The sequence below is a fragment of the Aythya marila genome (assembly GCF_965140915.1).
Source record: "Aythya marila genome assembly, chromosome: 2".
In the NCBI taxonomy this organism is placed as follows: Eukaryota; Metazoa; Chordata; class Aves; order Anseriformes; family Anatidae; genus Aythya; species Aythya marila.
In genome coordinates, this window is record NC_139043.1 from 64,864,260 (window position 1) to 64,883,096 (window position 18,837).

Genomic DNA, 18,837 nt, shown 5'->3' on the forward strand with positions numbered 1-18,837 from the left:
TGTCTATGTATGAAAAATTGTAATACAGTCTCTGGTAACACAGTTAAATTAAATAAGGTAAATCCTGCCATCCTGAGCAATTTGTATTAAAACCAAACCAAACCAAAAGAGAAAGTTTGGCAAATCTTTGAAGGTTATCCATTGAAGTTAGATAACAAACAAACAAAACCAGAACAAAACAAAACAAAAAGAGCTGAGATGCCATGGAGGTAGTCCAGGGGCATCCCAAAGGGTTTGTGTCAACCAGCAGTCGGGAAACTCAAGAGCCAGAAGACATGTGAGATTTGGGGCCCATTCCTGCCGAAGAAGGTTGGCTCATCTTGCTCACCCTCTCCCGGGTTCGAGGTCTACACTGCAACCCTGTGTGTATCTATTCAGATCCCTTGTGCATCCCATTCTCACCCATATTCCTTGTTCCAGGAAGGGTGTCATGGAGCGGCCCTCCACATGTTCCTATTCTTAGACATTATCTAGTTCTTTGAATACAGATGAGCCTTTAGTGTTCACAGCATCTCATGGCAAGTTTCTATGGTTAACTTGTATTTGGTATTAAAGAAATATCATTTAGCTCATTTCAAATCTGCTGCACGATAATTTCATTATGATCCTTAGTTTCTGTCAAGGAAGGTCATTCTGCACTGTATAGATGCCTGCCAAAGCCCTGCATTTGTCCCTATAGTGGCAATGTTTTCCCTTTTTTCTGCATTGGTGTAAACCAGCAGTAACACAGTGAACTCTACAGAGGCCAGGCAGGAAGCACAGGAGAGAATATAGCACTGTGGTTCCTTAATGCAAGCTCTGGCTTTAGGGCTCATAATGTGGCCCTAAATCAACACAAAGGATTTCCTTATGTTACATCTAAAGCTATTTAGTGCCATTAGTAGCAGAGCAATAAACCAGTGATCCTTTCCCTCCAGTCCAGAAGGAAGAGATAACAGGGACCTAAAAGCTAAATTCACTTTTCAGCTTCATCAGAATATTGTTTCTGCCATGGATGTTTTCTGAGCATTGGTTTTAGAATTGTTCATATTTATATCCCAAACGTTCATGCTCACCCAGAAACTCAATGAATTCAGGGAAAACAACTGGTCTCTGAACAGCTGTTAGTTTGGTTTTGAGTGTTTCAGAGGTTCTTTTTAAAATAATAAAATTCCATAAGAACTGCTACTGCAGCACTTTTTTTTTTTTTTTTTTTTTTTTTTTTTCCAAGGGGAAGTTATGCAAGGCCTGCTGGATGATATCAGCACATCTGGACAGCTTGGAGACCAGTGAGCTTCAAGGGAAGGGGTGACAAACAGAGAAGAATTTCTGGTTTTTCTCAGCTTGGGGCAGGTAGGGGAGTCCTGGAGAGAGAACTGCAGCCCCCACCACTCCCAGGAGGGCCTTGCCTGGCTCTGCTCTCCAGAAGGTCACTGCATTTGGCACCCATCACAGACAGCAAATAACTACTGATTGCTGCAGTGGGAAGTGCAAGGCCAAGTGATTTCTTTTGTGTTTCCAGCCCTAAATGCTTACACCATAGCTATGGATTGTATTTATATTCTTGGGGATCTGCAGAGGGAGGTTTCCTCCCTGCCTCTTGCCTAAGAAGTATTGCACAACAGGCAGGTGCTGGATGCCTTGAAACAGCTTTTGCTCAGTCCCGCTTACAAGAAAGCAGTGGCTTTAGGGGGCTGCCAGCTTCAGGATGCTCTGGGATACAGGCATACTGGGATACAAGATGGGATACAGGATACTGGGATACAAGATGCAGGCAGAGTGGAGCCTGCTGTGGTTGCCACACCTCACAGCCACCACTTGGCAATCACATCCTTTCAGTACCTCCAAATGCAAGTCAGGGCAAGAGTTTCTTGCTTTTTAATTTAGACCATTGTTCCTGGAAAGGCTGCATAAGAAAAAAAATAGCTTTGGTTTAAGCTTCTGCACACATCTTCATGATATAACTAGTTTTCAATAGAGCCACCTCTTAAAAACATAATTAGACGTCAAATATTAATGGACAGTATATGTCTTCAAATGTAATTAAAAGAGCTGATACAAACTGCTTCAGTCCAGAAAGTTCCTGTGCTTGGCTCAACTTACAGGGCTGGTCATTATTCTCAGTTGCTTAAATCATGTGGATTCATAATCCTCTGTAAAAGAAAAATCAATGCTGGAGTGCTTTGCTTGTGTAACAACGTACATTAGTGAGGTTGGAGTGCCTCTTCAATGGGATAATACCAAGCAGTTAAAATATGTACAGAGAGCCTCCTGAATTCATTATGAATTGATTTTCATTCTTTTAATATTCTTGCTAACAAAGAAATTCCTATATAACACACTGGCCTTTTTCTCTGTTGGTTCATCTCCTCCTTGGTTTCGGGGCTTGGTGCTCTCCCCCTGATTCCCCCAAACTTGCAGAGAGAATTGCAGAAGGAACAGTCTGCTTACCAGCCCTGCATTCATGCCTTGTAGAAACTTGGCATTAAGGTATCCACAGTTAGAAAACAGAAGTAAGAAAACAGAAGAAAATGGCAAATATCACTTGCAATGAAAATAAGAATTATTACCAGCGTGACAACAATCTGCCCCTTCTTTCTCTGGTGGCTTCAGCTGGTCTGTCCTGGGCAAATGGGAGCTGGCTTCTCCCCTGCCTGTGCGTACATCTGTAACATCTCCTATGGGGTTTTCCAGACTGCTTTCTGGGGGGTAGGGAGGATTGAAGTGGTTTGGCAGATGTTGGAGAGGCAAATAATTTCACCCACTTTGTGACACGAGGACTTTAGGAAGAGATGATGGTGATTCATGGTCTCACTTTAAAGGATTAACCACATAACTTGAGCCATGTTTTTTAGCTAGGTCTTCTCAGTATTTGCTGTTGTTTTCTGCTTTAACTTAGCAGAATAATCTGTATTTGCAGGTTGTAGCCCATGTTTTTCACCATGAAAATTTTCTAGTACAGCTGCATCATTCACCAGCATTATCTCCTTGTAATCTCTGTCCTCCTGATTCTCCATCAGGAAACAATACATAACGGAGGACTGATCTTCTGTTCTGCTTTTCATAGATTACTATGACTGCACTCTGCCTCAGTTCCTCAGTGTTTCTTACTAAGAGGGCCTAGGAAACTTATTCTGCTCAGTATTTTTTGACTGTGTGCTGAAAATGAGTACCTAAGGTACACATGGACTGCAAGTGTTCTGTGGGACTAGGTCCTAGGTTGCTTATTTATATGTGATTAAATAAAAAATAGACAAAAATATAATTTTTATGCAACAAAATATGTTTTTCATGGGATTGATAGGCATCTTTTCATTACATTTAATAGCAGTAAGTACATAGGAAGTACAAAAACTGAGAGTCACAGTATCAGATGTTTCAAGTGCAGATGATGAATCCTGATAAAGTGGTGTTTGTTTAAAATCATCATAGAAATTATTATAGACAAAGTCACTAATATATTGGCCCTCTATCCTCTGAGACTGCCAGGTGCTTATGGTCACTTGAATTACAATACAGTACAAAGACTGTATCTGTTATTTTGATTGGTGCTTATAAATAATTTGATGTATTTTTCTGTGTTTTCCCATCTTCCTCTCTCTCCCTCTTCACTTCCTGCCACTTATTGACCTGGGCAGCAGCTTGTGACTTGTACTCAGATCGTGGCTGCCCAGAATCACCCACTGAGCATCCTACCAAAAGCTCTGCTTCGTCCTAGGAGATGAACCATTGCAGGAGCATGCATGACTGTGTTTCAATAAACAAAGAGGTTAGATAAGGTTTCCAGCTGGATGCTGCTCTTCCCACCAGAAACACCCTCTGTCCAAGGTCCAGTTCTGCTGATGCTGTTTTACAACACAGTGCTCTCCCAGGGAGAGGTAGAGGAAGCACTTTGGAGTTTGCTTCTCTCCTACACTCACAGGCAATTCTCGGAAAAGCTTCATAACTTTGGGAATGACACATACTCCTCAAAGCATGATATCTGATCTGGCACCAGTTGTCAGTGCAGAAATCTACATCCTTCTCCACTGCTGCCAGTATGTGAAAGTGGTTGCTTGGGCAGACCTCTTTTTTCCTCAGTCAATATAATACAGCATAAGTGATGACAACTTATGCAAGTAGTCTTCCTAGTACAAGGGATTTTTTTCTAAATAAGATATGGAGATGCATCATTTTGGGCCTCTGTTCTTTGGAAACTGCTCATGTACTTTACCCTTAATGAGCAGGCTGGGGAGTTTTTCCCCACCTCTATCTTAATATAAAGAAAATGTTTAAGACAGCCTTTTCCTTTTTGTTGATCCATAAAGCACTGTGTTTGCATTTTCGAAATCATGCCCACATCAAATTATTTTTATCATCACATTGTTCTCCCTGTGGAATTTGTTAACATGTTGCTGGCTATTTTCATCCTTCACATGAAAATGAATCTTCTGGGTATCACAGAGCTCAGTTATTATGGTTTATTTATTTATTTATTTATTTTGTTTTGTTTTTGATGAAAGACTTAAATTGCATCTGAGAAATACAAATTACAGGGCCTAATGTTCCCCCAGAGATTTTAATTTAATACACAAAAGGAGCTGCTCACTCCCTACTGAGGTCATTACATGGAAGTATTTTTTCTGTTGAACAGAGTAATTTGGACCACTGGAGATTGTTTCCCCCCCACCCTCTCTCTCAAAAATGGATGGGTCAATATTGGCTACCTCAGAAAGCTTGTGAGTGATCATACCTAAGATGAATTTTGTTGTTGCTTCTATACAGAACAAAGAACCTGTGAGAGCCCTTGTCCATTGCAGGCATTGGCAGGGTGGTGGCCTCTCCTTTCACCGCTACAATATGGGACTGGAGGAAATTGTGCGTGTCCAGGTGTTCAGAAACCTGAATGCTCAAACAACGGTGCCAGCCTCTTCTCTCTGCACCACACAACCCATTCAGGAGGCAAAAAGCCCTCAGTGGGTAAGCAAGGAAGAGGGTGTTGTTGTCACAGGAGGGTATCCATGACATAGGTCCCTCAAGGGATTCATAATCAGCTGCCGTTGGACGATGTTATGGAGTTGATCCAATCCATCTACTTTTCCCAGTGATTCCTCTGTGGAGATGTGAACTTTTGGGCCAGGCAGGCTAAGGTGGAGTCAAAGTCCCCACATACCGTTTGACTCCAGGATAAACAACCATGCTGAGGTCACCCCCGAGTTGCGGCAGCACAGGAATCAGCGGGATGTCATCAGGTCAGGCTGCAGGTCAGGGAAGTTGATTCCACCACGGTCCCTGCTACAGCCCTATTAACTTCCGTGGCTCAGTTCCTATGCCTGGTTAAAATTTAAACGCTTGTGTAAGTGGTTTGCTGAACCAGTGCCAGCAAGAGCAATGTCTTCCAGGACTGAGCACATTAATTCTCACTCTTGAAGAGAAGTAGGGGGGAAACAGATGAGCCAGAAAACTAAACAGCTTCAGATTGTTTGATCCAATGAGAAGGGCAAATTCCAAAGCAGAGGAACCCTCATGCACTTTGTAAAAAAAGGAAAAAGAGAGAGAGAGAGAGCGAGCGTGTGCTACAACTGTGCTTTGGGCTGTGGTAACGATAACTTTGTATGAATGTGGGATATTTTTGCATGCCAGAGAGAGCCAAGACATTATTCATCATGCTGGTTTGTCAGGCATAGATTATGTGCATCACTAGTGTGAAATTCTGCCTCTTATTTCTAACTTGAGAAAAACTTTCCAAATGTTCATGTAATTTTTTTTCCCCCAATTTCACATTGAAGAAGAAAGCACTCAGGAGAATGGGTAGCTAGGAGGCATGCTTGTTCCCCAAGTGCTACTAAACTTATTTGATGGAAACAGACGATAACAAGTATACTAAAAACAAACAAAAAATGCCTCAAACAAAAGCAATATACTTCCAAAACAAGGCTCCCAGCTGCACCAGTCTTACCCATTGGGAAGAGGATGTGAGAACAAATACAAAACACTTGTTAGTCCTGTCACTTAACTGCACACCTGGAAAGTGCTCAGATCTGATGGTTGTGATGATGACACTGGAAGACCCTATGCAGAACACAAATGCTGAGCTACTAAAAAGGCTTTCAAAACAGCATAGATGGAGCCATTATTTTTCCCCAAGGTTTTAGACACTGAATTCTTTCAGAAGCTATTTAATTATTTTGTTTTATTTTTGCTCTTTCTGTATGGGAAAGATTAGTAAAAGTGCTGTTCATTTTGACAAGGTTCCTCAGGGAAACCTCCAGACAAAATAGCAGTAATTACTTACCCACATAACTCACCAAGTAAAATAGCAGAGGAAATAAAAGGGTAATAACAGGGGAAGATTATCTTTTAAAAGCAAATGCTTGATACCAATATACAGTGAATATATTTAATGTCATAAACATAGGCTTACATAGGGAAGACATAAGAAAATATCGGGAGCAAAGAGACTCTTATAGCTTAAGCAAATTTAAGACTGGCAAGTGTAAGAAGATGGGGGGAACCTATTAGGGATGGTCTCATGGTCCTGATGAAGACTTAATTTTTGGACCCGCAGCTTTATATTTCTTGCAGAGGCTGCGCTGCCAAAGCACTTCGTAACCTGAGGGCCTGCCTGGCCTTCTTTCTCCTTAGAGGGAGACAGTTGAAGCAGAAACCCATATACATAAACATACATGTAGCTCCAGCGTGACCTTGTTTACAGAGAGAGGGGTCATAAAGTCCCACTTCCTTGAATACGCAAGGACTTCATGTCCTTCCTTCTGAAATACCCAGGCCAGCCAGCCCCTGAGATCTTGCCCCACACAGTCCCACCTTTCCTCCTACCCCCAGGCGCCACTCCTGGCTCTGACAACCCAGGCACAACAAAGCCAGCATTTCAGGCCTCTACCTCCCACTGTGGTCCTGTCCTTGCAGGCCTGTCCCCATGCCCCAGCCTTGTGTTGCTGCCTGGTTGAGCTTGGCCAGGGCTCCTGCAAAGCCTAGGAGATGCTACCCACCAGAAGGAAAGAGGAATCCCTCCAGCAGTTATAATATATTTGCAACAGATCTTCCTTTACGCCTCCAGTATTAAGGAATAATCTAGGTTTTTAACTCTTGTTAAGAGACCACAGTGTCTGTGACTGCAAAACTCAATAGTATTTTCTTTCCTATAAATTTTCTGATCCTTCTGGACCCTGAAGCTTCAAAGACTCACACATATTGCTGAGTTTTGGTCTTAACAGCAGTGAATTGTCCCTTTGACTTGACATACACCTGATTGTATGGCTTGTAGTTTACTTGGTGATCATCCCCCCAGTCTCTTGGTGGCATCCCTTGTAGTGTGTCGAGGACATAAATCATTGCAGGCTTCAGGCTTGGGATAGAAACTAGCTCTTTGAAAATGTGTTGAAAATACTCAGCTAGGAATACTGGTGACAAATGGAGTAGCACAAGAGTATTAGCAGGTCAGGGTCCAACATACCCACCTCAGGTGGTACCCGTCCTTCTCCCCAGGACTGACAGAGACTGTGATCTTTAAAGTAAGCTTGAGTCCCATAAGTTCATCAATTTTAAGCCATGGGGACAACTATGACTGTCTCCTCTGTCTTTCGTTTAGTACAGACCAAAGCACCTCCCTCAACAACTTTTGCACCAAGCTCAGAAGTTCTGATTGAGCCACGGAGAAAGATATCCAAATATTGACATAAACTAAGAGGAATGGGGAACATCCCATATTAAACTGTTCTCATATCAGCTACATACCTTCATTTGCCTTCTATCTTTATAGCAAAACACACCTCCAACAAGCTTACAACTTCTTCATTTTGCTTCTTTGCTCTTTGCCAGATGAAATGGCCCTTTCCCCTTAGAAACGTTCATCTAATTTATTTGCAGAGTGAGCAAGCCTCCTCTTAGGCACCTCCTGGGGGGGAAAAAAAAAAAAAAAAAAAAAAAAACAACTCCACCCTCATATAGGCTTTTCTAAATACTTCTGATAATAGCTTGGTTTTCCAAACTATCAACAGATATTCTTTACTTCCCTCTACTCTTAGCTAGATTACTATTTTGTTGCTAAAATCTTCTTTCTTTTCAGTTTCCTACTATTTGAGTTTACTGTGAGAAACCCCAGGGAGCTGAAAAGAGCCTTTTGAAGGAGACAGCAACCATTTAGGTTGTATGTGATGGTTTTGATAGATGAGCCTGGCATACCAGGTACATACCAGGTGCCTATCTTGATCAGTGATCTTCAGCTGAGGCTCTGATGCACAGCCCCATCTGCACTGGTCATAGCTGTGCTCCTGCCTGGCCACTGACCACAGTGATCCAGACCCTGACTCATGGGCTAATGACTTGGCTTAGCTGGGACCTGCCTGGCCACTGTGGGCTTGCCTGGAGATCTGGACTCTGGGCTGCCCCTAGTTATGGCCCTGCTATCCCTGCTTGGGGCTGCAAGACCGTGCCCTTCGTCCATCAGCCAGGCCCTGCCCACCTGCTCCCTGTTACAGTTGAAAGAAAAATCTGTAGAGCAGAAAGTGTTTGGCTTTGAGTGGATCAACTGTTGAGAGGCAGAGAGACATTGTAAGTGCATTGTGGGCACAATGCTGAGACACTGCCACTGCTTAAAAAAAAAAAAAGAAAAAAAAAAAAGGTGAGAAAACATAAAAAGCAATTAACTTTTTGAATAGACATTCTGATTCCTAATTTTTCAAAATGAAATAATGTTTTTACTGCTTTGTTTGTACTAATCCCAATCCTCCATGCAGAATGGCACATGTGCTCTGCTATTCACTGTCTGAAGAGAGAACAAAAAATTAAGTTCAGTGCTGTTGGTCATAAACAATGAGGATTTGAACACAAAAGCAGAGATTTTCACTGGCATATTTTAACTCTATAGAGAAATGTATTTTAGAGGGTGATAGGATACAGAAATCTGAACTAAAAATCCCTTTTGGAAAACATCTGCAGTCCAAAGTGGAAGAGAAAAAAGGTGGCAATGAATCCATTAAAGAAATAGGTGACATTTTTCTTTTGGGTTGGTTACAGCTCATCTTGTGTGTTACAGAAGTTTTGGCAGATCTGTTCAAAAGAGCAGAGGCACCCCAACAACCAGGAGAAGAAAGAAAAAACAATTATGAGAGGAATGTGCTGTACAGAAAGAAACAGAAGAAAAGCCGGAGGCACCATCACTTTTATGATGAGCAGCTGTAGGATCACCTGCCTAGGCAACAGCAGTATGAAGCTCACCTCCTTGAGATGCAGCCAATATAGCAGGGGAAGACTGTGATGAGGCCCAGCAACCCAGTAGGTAGCAAACAGCCTTGCAGATGGTCTTCTCTGTTCTTTTAACCATTGGAAGTATCCTGAGCAGCTGTGAGTTCACTTACCAACCATTACCAACAGAGGTAGAAATCTTCCATGGGTATCAAAACCTGAAATTAAGGAGCTGGTCCACTATGAGATGTAAGAAAGGGAAGTACAGGGCAATTGAATTACATAGAGAGGATTCCCTGTGAGACAGGGGCTGATCTACATTAGACCCCAGGTTTCTTGTCATGCTGTGCTGCTGGAATTGGGGCTGCTTTGGTCCTGGTGGCCCTGCTACCACACCTCCTCAGTGGGAAGGGCCCTGCAGCATGTGCCCCAGAAAACAGCTTGGCTCTGTATCTGATGAACTAACTCTCACAAACGCTATAGCAAAAAAGCTGTGCTCTAAGATGCCTAGGATACATTTCTGGGGGTCTTTGCAAGGTCAGAGATAACTGAGATTTTTGGTTAAAATTTGGCAAAAAGTCCCCTGATTTGAAGGAATTAAACTCTGTATGAGAGAGACCCCTTCCAGAAAAGTAGGAAAAGGAACAGCAAGAGGAAATGGGAACAGGAGGAGGTAGGGAATAACCTCAATTAGTAGGAGCAGTGTTCTGTGAGCTCTGACTGCACAGGTGGAAGGCAGCAGAGTCCTCAGCTAACAAAATTCAAATCAGCCAACTGCCAGCTCCCAAAGCAGCTGCAGATGAAATCTGCCTTTTGTCACTTTGCCCAAAATCTTCCTCCAGGCACAGACAACTTGGCTCTTCATGAATCCAAACTACGCTGAATGGATAGCAGCACTTCCAGCACTCCAACCTCCAGAATATGGATTAGAGAGCTAACTTGACGTTGATGGCCAATAAATATTACATGTGAAACTGAGCATAAAGCAAGTAGCTGGAGTCAGGTTGGTGCTCCTGAGCACAAGGATTCTCACTACATGTTGTAGTGAAAAATCTGCATGTTTGTGTGAGCCTGTCCTGCCACTTCCTCTGACAGCTCTGTGCTAATGGAAGGTAACTGTCCAGAGCAGGCTGCTTTTTGGCTCCCTCCCATACTCTGCTTTGGTGCTTTATTGCCCACCACACAACCCACTCATTTCCTGGCCTCTAAGCCCAGTTTAGCTCTGATTTCCAGCTATCGGTGTTTTTGCACTGATGGGCATTTGCTCTGGGCTTTTTGCCTTTCCCAGGCCCCCAGCCCATCAACACCAGGTAATTCATCTTCACTGGTCACACATCCCACGTTTAGCTGTAAACTCCTCTCTGAGACCAGGAGAGAAGCATGTCCTCCCTCCTCCCCTAGCCTCTTTGCTGACATGACTAACTCCACATGGTGCTTTTCACGCTGGAAATCTGCTCTCCATGAGGTCTGAAATTATCCCTCAAATAACCAGAGGAGAGAAAGACTATACAGGCTCATTTTGACTTGCATAAACCAAAACAGCAGCCTGCTGATTTTTAAAATAGAGCTATCAGTTTTCCACACAGCCATCCCGCCTGATTTAATGAGCCATTCCCTTCAAATACCTCACATTAACATGTTTATGTATTTGTTTGCCTAGCTGGGCTCCCTAATAAGCATGCCTTCAGTTCAGGTGCTCTCAGCAGACTGTGCTCTGCCAGGCTGCAGGAAGCCCTCCATTCTTTGCAGCTGCATTGAGCAGGACTGTGGATGAATTGGAGGTTTTCCTACAGAACCCATTAACACCTTGTTCTTGTTCTTAGCGGTTTTGTTTTGCCGTCTGAGCTGAAGATCCTAGCAGGATTACTCAGGTGCCAAGGCTAGGCTAAGATGTTATGCTAAACTAGGATGTGGCTAGGAAGGCTGATGTCAGAGATGTGCAGGGCCCTGACAGGCTTGGGAGTTATCCTTAGAAGAGTGACAGACAGTGAGCTGATTGTGCACAGTTTTGCACTGTTTTCATTTGTCACAAGGGCCGCTGACAAGCCAACGCCATCCTTGCAAGAAAAGGAATGCCTGATTTGGTCTCTTGACTCTTTGATGAAGCCTTTTTCTGCTGTCAGGCTCAGTTCTGTGACTGTTGCCAGATCTGCACACAGAGTCTTCTCCTTTTTTGCCCTTGCTGGCTAAACTTGATATTCAATTGAATTAACAGCTGGAAATGCATAGGCAGGGAAAATCTGCCTATCTCCTGTACCTATGTTGTTGAAAGCCTCCTGTGTAATTGGATTAGCACTTAAATGTTGTGTGACAAAGATTTATGTCCCAGGTTTTGTAAATGTTCTCAAGGAGAAAAAAAAATCACTTGTCAAACTTCTTTCTGTATCATTTGGGGACAATCATAGTATCACCAGATTAATTACAGTGTTTCTACAATGCTCTCCTCTGATTCTACTATTAAAACACAGCAGAAATCAGAGTTTGTTTTGACCTTTATTCACAGCCTCCTGTTAAAGTGACTTTCACAACAGAACCCAATTTGTCACATTTTATTTGTACTTTAATTTTATTATTAACAGATTAATGAAGCTGGTAATAGGTTTCCTGATGTTCCCTTTGGAAACGTGAACTGTGTCCCTTCCTTACATCAATCTGCTGTCAGCAGATGAAGTACCTTCACAGAACGCTATTAACTGCTACCAGAAGCAATTAGTCAAAATACAAAGTCAGCTTCAAACGGAGAGACTCCGAATTCCCTCAGTGTATTAGGAAAAGTGCATTAGGAGGATTTAGTCTTGCCAGAAGACACAAGCAGTAGGTCCTGCAGTAGGCATCTGGGTTAATGACACATAGAAATGCAAATGTATCAGACATTAATTTGCTTGAAGGAGCAATGCCAGCTTAAAAAAAATACATAAATCATGATCCCATGTCATTAACAGCAACCCCCATTGTGCCAGAAATAGCCACATTCTGTTCTCAGATATTGTCCCTGCTACAACCTTAAAAATTAATGTGTGGAATCCTGGCCATCCCGCAGGCAGAAGGAGACTGCTCCTGACCACCATGAGACCAGGTTTTATCTTGGTTTGGCCAGAAAATGAGTTATTTTAAAAGTATTCTCCCTCATCTTCCAAATCACCAAAGTCCAACCCCATCCCAGCTGGCTCCCTTTTTTGTTGGTACCAGAAAGTCACAAGATATTCAACAGGGACATGGGCAAAGTTGGCTCTAGCTTGATTTTTCCATGTTTGGCACCATCATCTTGCAGACAGCTTTATTATCTCACTCCAGTGTGAGGCTGTCAATTGTCATTGTTGCACAAACATTAAACACAAAATTAACTCAGTAAGTGTGCATCCTAATAGGGTGAAGTTGGAGCTGGAACTGCTTTAAGGAATTGGATAGCACCCATTAAAAAGCTAGCAGCCCTCATAGTGTTCACCACTGTCCTGGATGAAATGACAGGGAAGAATTTGGGTGTGATATACTATGTCCACAATGAAGGTTCAAGCATATGCTCTGGCATGCCTAACTGGCACCTACAAACCACCTTCCAGATTGAATAACCCCACTTTTTCTCTCCAGTTGTGGAAAATTATGTTTTTAGTCATTTTCAGTGCATTGCTAATTACAATTGATTACCGGAGCAAAAGACTGACACAATCCACTTGAAGATGTAAGAGCAGCACATTTTATCACCCTTTTATATGAACTTAATGACAGAAAAATGACAGCTCTTTGGTCCTTCATTACAGCTATTTCCACTAACAGGAAGAACAACTTCTTAGAAAAACAGTACATTGTCCAAATGCTCCCACAAAACCAGTCTCTCTCACTATCCAAACATATTGTCTGCCATCTTAAATCAAGCACAACTCTTATTCTTAAACAAAAGGATTAAAAGGCACCCATTAAAAGGGGAGGTCAAAATTCAATTAAAAAAAAAAAAAAAAGAGGTTCAAAATTGTAAAAGAATAATTATTTGTGCAATCCTTTAGGTAAAACACACTGCTGAAATAAAGACTTTAATTGACTTGTCAGCTCAAAATTGTGTTCAAAGATTATGAAGGTAGAAGAGACTATTAAAATAATCTAGTTTGACCTCACAACCTTAAGTTTTGGTATTTCACTGGTACAGATTTATTTTCAGTTGTTTGCATAGGTTAAAAAAAAATGAATAAAACCATCAAGAACACAACAGACTGCATAAACTTGAAACAAAGAGACCACATGCTTTCACGTTCCTTTAATTTGTGTGTTTGTTGGCAAGGCTCAATACTTAAATGCTTAGTAGTACCAAGTCCTCTGCTGATGCTGGTAGCACTGCTCTGCTGAAGCTTGCAGATGTCATTCTCCATCAGGTGGGGATCTAGCCTAAAGAGTTTCCAAATGTGAGGAAGAACTAAGTACAAAACTGCAAATACTTAGAAAAGGTAATTTATAGAAAACTCTGGGTAAACTAAACAACTTCTGAAGTGCCTCTTTTTTTTTTCCTTTCTACTGTTTCTTGTATAACAAGGGCTTAGTGTTGTGTTGACCATGCCAGTTTTCAGGGGCACACGAGAGAAAAACTGGGATGCATTTCTTTGTGTGTATCTTTGCTAATCTGTTTGCGCTGTCTCATGTCTTCATACCTAATACATCCTGGGTCTTTGATCTGAGGTGGAGGACATATCCAGGTGGAACGATGATTCACAGGAGAACAGGGTATCCACAGGGGAGCCACTTACCTAGTCCAACAGAACTAATCAGCATTAGGTGTGTGAGCTCTTGCTCTGAAACACTGTAAATAAGAGAGAGTCATAGATGATTATAGATAAGGGAATAAACAAAGAAACACAACTGAAACCTCCAAGCCTCAAAAATGGCTTCTTAACTGCCCACTTGACCTATTGGATGAGCAAAACTCTCTGGTGTCCAGACTAAAACGTTGATTTCTGTTTTGCAAAGAGCCACTCTTTCAACATTTGCTTCTGCTCTGGCTCCTGGATTGTTTTTGCAAATCAGAGACACACCTAACGCTGCACAATGGGGCTGAAACACAGGATGCTGCCTTCCTGTGCCTGGGCGCAGTGCAGTGCTCCCCCGGCTTGCTGTCTTGCAGCCTGGATGCACTCTCCTTTCTTGTACCACAGCTACATTTCTGCCAGCAAGTGCCTGCAGCTGGGTGATGGAAAAGAGGTGTAGCTCAGTCGGTGCCCACTTACTGCAGGCACCACCTCCCTTACTACGCAGACCCTGGCTGACAAGGAGAACTTGCACAGCACTAACGTGCTTCAGCCTCCCGTGAGAAGTTGGAGGCTGCATACTTCCAGATGTTGGGACCAGATTTTCAGAAGTCTTTTAGAACTGTTCTGAAAAAGGCTGCCACTGCACCTGCATGATGCCTGGTACTTCCTGACAAGGGGAAAATCACAGCTGGTGCATGGTGGCCCTGTGTTCCTGGGAGTTGGTGGATGTACACGGCAATGCTACTCCCTTGCTTGCTGGTCCCTGCCTTGCACATGCTTCCTTTTATTAGACAGCTGCTATCTACAGGATACAACTGGCACCTCTGCTACATAACATTTTATTTCTTAGAAGGAGAAATCCAGTTGTAAGGTATTTGGGGACCAACAAATGCCCTGCAGCTGGTTCTAAAGCACAAGAGGGATGTTTTAACCATCTAACTTAACAAAAAGAGGGTATGCTAGAGGTTTTGAATTTACAAACAGCTTTCAGCTGGCCTATTGCCAGCATAAATGCTTCATGCATGGTAACGGATTTCCAATAACCTACCGAGCACAGCCACAAAACCAAACTGGTCTTAATATTTGACCTTATTGGGGAAAACAAACCTACTACTAAAGAAAACCAAGCATGCCTGGCCAGCTGACTGATCTTAGGACAAGCTTTCTTTCCACGATTGAAACTTAGGAATGTAAAGCCTCATCATCTTTCAGCTAGTATGGTTTCCTTAGGTCTAACATGGAATATCTGCAAATAACCACCCACCTCCTAACATGTTGAGTAGTCTGGTCTGTGTAGAGAGGAGAAGTGGAGGAGCAAAGAAAACACCAGTAACATCTTTGCCATTTTTTTTTTTTTTGATTCAGCACTTTTGAAGCAAAACATGAACATCAAATCAAATAATTACATGCTGTTACATCCTTGTTGCTGTTTGCTCATCCACCCACTGACATTCCACTTAAAGTTATCTAATAATCAGTCTTAAGTATTTTAAAGTAGCCTGTTTTTATCCTTAGCCAACAACAGAGTTAGCAATCCAATGTTATGTTAGCAATCCAAACCTTTGACAGTGGTCTCACATTCAACATAAAACCCATAAATGTTTTTTTCTATGTGATCCAAGTCTCTGGTATTTTTTAAATATAATTGAAAATGGCCATCCATACATATGGTGACCCCATCTAGGCAAAGGAAAATTCCTTAAGACATGACAATTTCAGCCACGTTTTTTAAAGACATTTATAATTTAATATTCACAACTAGAGACTAACCACAACAGTCTACAATGGATGACACCTAGTGTTCATCTTATAAAGCCTTTAAGTATAAAGCCTGAAAGCAATGTAAGGATTCCCTGCTACTGGTCTCAGAAGATCTTTCAAAAGCAACAGAAGCAGGGGCCTGTTGGATAAATTAGCTGAAGGCTATCTTGAGCAAGTACTCCTACTTGTAGATTATTTGATTTCCCTGGCTTATGGCAAGTCACTCATGCTAAAACAGATCTTTTTTTTCTTCTGTTTTGATGAAACCATCCCCATACTAAACATGTGTTTGACAGGCAATTTACAGGTTTAAACAGAAGTGTTTATAAAACCTTGGTGAAGATTATCTTGTAAAAATGAGGGCTTCTGGAAAAAGAAGTATAATTAAATTCATTTTATGTTCAGTTTAAGATACATGTCAGTAAAGTCAAGGCAAGATAAATCTGTTTATTAAGAACCGATATAGAACATGTTTAGTTGAGTGTAAGACACAGTATATGTTTGTTTTTGGGGTTGGCCAGGTGGTGCTCAGCCAAAGTATGCAATCAGAGATGAAATGCATGTGATGTGCCTTTGAATTCGTGTGGGTTCAAAGTGCTGCTCACAGACTTTCTGATGGGGGACTGGCTGATACAGGCCAAATGTGTGCTGCTCTGGCCTCAGGGCATAATTCACATCAACCCAAAAGCTACAGCAAGTTCTTTGAGAATGTGAAAAGTGCAGAAGTGTAAACTAGAACAGTAATTGACACAGCCACAGAAACCCCGCACCTAGCAAGTTTATCTTATTTGAACTACAGCCCAGAGGCTGGGATTTATATCTGGGAATGTAATGCTATATAAACCAAGAGATCTAAGGCCAGTTACAACAAAAGTGGTTGCCTCTGTTTTAGGTCTTGTCCTAAGAAGCAACAGGTAGGCCATGCTGTAGCTTATTAAGCCCAAATGCAGAACGTGGACACATTTAATAAGGTACCTATTCCAAAATCAATGCTGTCACATGGACAGCAAAGGAACAAGTCGCCTTCAAAATCAGATAACCGCCTTACCAACAAACATCATATCCTGCAATGAGAAATCAATTGCAGTCCAAGCTGAAAGAGTAGAGGTACACTCTACTGCCTCATTCTTTTTCTAGGGAGGGCTCTCACAGAAGCTCACCATGCCATGTCCTTAATGTAGCTGTACTTGTGCCCAGACTTTAGGTAGCACCTGCTTACAGCCCCTTGATGAGAACAAGTTGTGTGATGATGCCAGACTGTTCCTGGGTGCACTGAGAAGTGACACTTGCCCTGGCCTTTTCATGTTTGAACAGCTGTGCTTTGTTTGCCAGAGGGTGTCCGACAGTCGTTAAAAATTGATCCCTGAGTAAAACGCCCCTGTGCTATTTACTCCAGTTCAGCTGTGATAATTCACACCATCTGAAGAGCAGCCTAATCCTGCACTGGCAAATCTCTGAGCTATTTGCTACTGACTCAAGCAGAAGAATCCCTGCAGCAAGGGGAGTGTAAGTTTCCTACCACTAATGACTCTAAACAAGAAAACAACGATGCAGTACAAATGGAAAAAAAAAAAAAGAATTAATTTGGATTGAAAATATACTTGCTAACACAATGTTCTACATTTGTGTCAATGCAGTTGACACACAAATCCTCTGTGTGCTGATGTACAGTATAGATGTTGGTTACACACATTATTAAAAGGAGGCAGAAAGGCACTGATGGATGAGAGGTAGGGAGTGTGGCCTTCTCTCCAGTCTGGTCATACTCCTAGATTATTTTTTTTCCTGTTGCCCAATGCTGTAGAGGCATGACAATGAATGCTCATTTTAAAACATATTTGAAGGAAGGGAAACAGTACAATATTCAGGAGGATAAACACCTATCTTCTAGAAAAGTATGATGTCCTCCCACTCCATTTGAAAAAGGAGATATGTACAGCTACCCACTCATCTTCATTGTTAGCAGAGATCCTGCTACAAATAAATTCTTTTATTATTGTTGACTTACCAAACGATACACGTCATAACTTTCCTCATTATGACATAATCTGTTGTCTTGTCATTCCTATTCTTCAAGGTATTGCTTCCATCTGTTGACCTGATGTCTTCAAAACACCTACAAAGAAAAGAGAAACATGTAGATAGTCTGATTCACCAGGTTGAATTTGTCTGCCTCTATGTGCTAGTACAGTATTTCCTGAAATTAAAACTTAGAAAATGAGCACACAAAATTGCTAGTCAAATAAATATTTAAAATGTGTACACAGCAAATCTCCAGAGTTTCTAAATGGTTAGTAAAATCAGGACTTCAGGGCATGTGGAACAGCACTTTCTTTCTCACTGCTTCCTTATAAAATTCAGAGAAATACTAACTCTTGTGATAGCATTAAAATTTTTGGATAGTTTCACATTGCTGTAAACCTTTTTTTGGTCATGCTGTAGACAAACAGGCTCAAATTAATCAGCATAGTTTTAGTTTACAGGTATGCGTCCATTTTAAAGAAGCTAAAACTAATGCAAATTGCTAGAGTTCTGTAACAGTAAGCCTTCACTTAGTTCCACTAGCACAAGTCAGTTGCAGGCTCTCAAAGCATATGTAATTCAGCAATGGGTTTGTTTAACTTTGGCTGGTTGAGGTAATTTCACACATTTAGTATAAATGATAACGATGCAAGACATCTTGACATCACTACACACATATAAAAATAACATAAAAAAGCACAGTGACATTTTACAGTGGTAGCACACAAGACACTCACAACTTTGAAGTCCAATGCTGTGTGGCGCTGAGTACTCTTAACTCTCACTAACTTCAAAGTGCGTTGGGAGCGCATTGTAGTTCAGGTGCTCAGGCCTCATTGAGGCTCCACACAATCAGGAATTATATGAACATTCATGTCTGAAACAAGAGTAATTTCTCCTTTCTAGTACGTGCATTTCTAATTGCTGGACTAGTACAATTCGATGATAATAACAGTAATATAAATGATTTTCTGGTCCTGAAGTGCTCTTTCTGAAAGTTAATAAACTCACTCAATATCGCCTACAGTTTACAACACACTGTAATGGAATAATGTAATGGGTACAACGTGAGTATAGTACAAAAGCCGAAGTAAGGTAGGATCTTGAATATTGCTGTTCTTGCATACAAGTGATATGAGGTATGAATTACCTCTTTGAG

At 41.7% G+C, this 18,837-nt stretch overlaps 1 protein-coding gene across 2 annotated transcripts in view; it reads right to left on the reverse strand.

Moving 5' to 3' along the window:
* Positions 1 to 13,934: 13,934 nt before the first annotated feature.
* The window catches only part of HIVEP1 (HIVEP zinc finger 1), a 123,072-nt gene continuing 118,169 nt past the window's right edge, over positions 13,935 to 18,837 (reverse strand). Inside the window, exons 10-11 of one of the 2 annotated variants that reach the window (XM_082754642.1) lie at positions 17,665 to 17,772; positions 13,935 to 13,948 (exon numbers count right to left, since the gene is read on the reverse strand). In XM_082754642.1, coding sequence (XP_082610768.1) covers positions 17,764 to 17,772 — 9 coding nt within the window. In that variant the 3' untranslated portion in view covers positions 13,935 to 13,948; positions 17,665 to 17,763. Of the gene's footprint in view, positions 13,949 to 17,664; positions 17,773 to 18,415; positions 18,556 to 18,837 lie in introns of those variants that run through there. The other variant, XM_082754643.1, reaches the window with a different exon arrangement.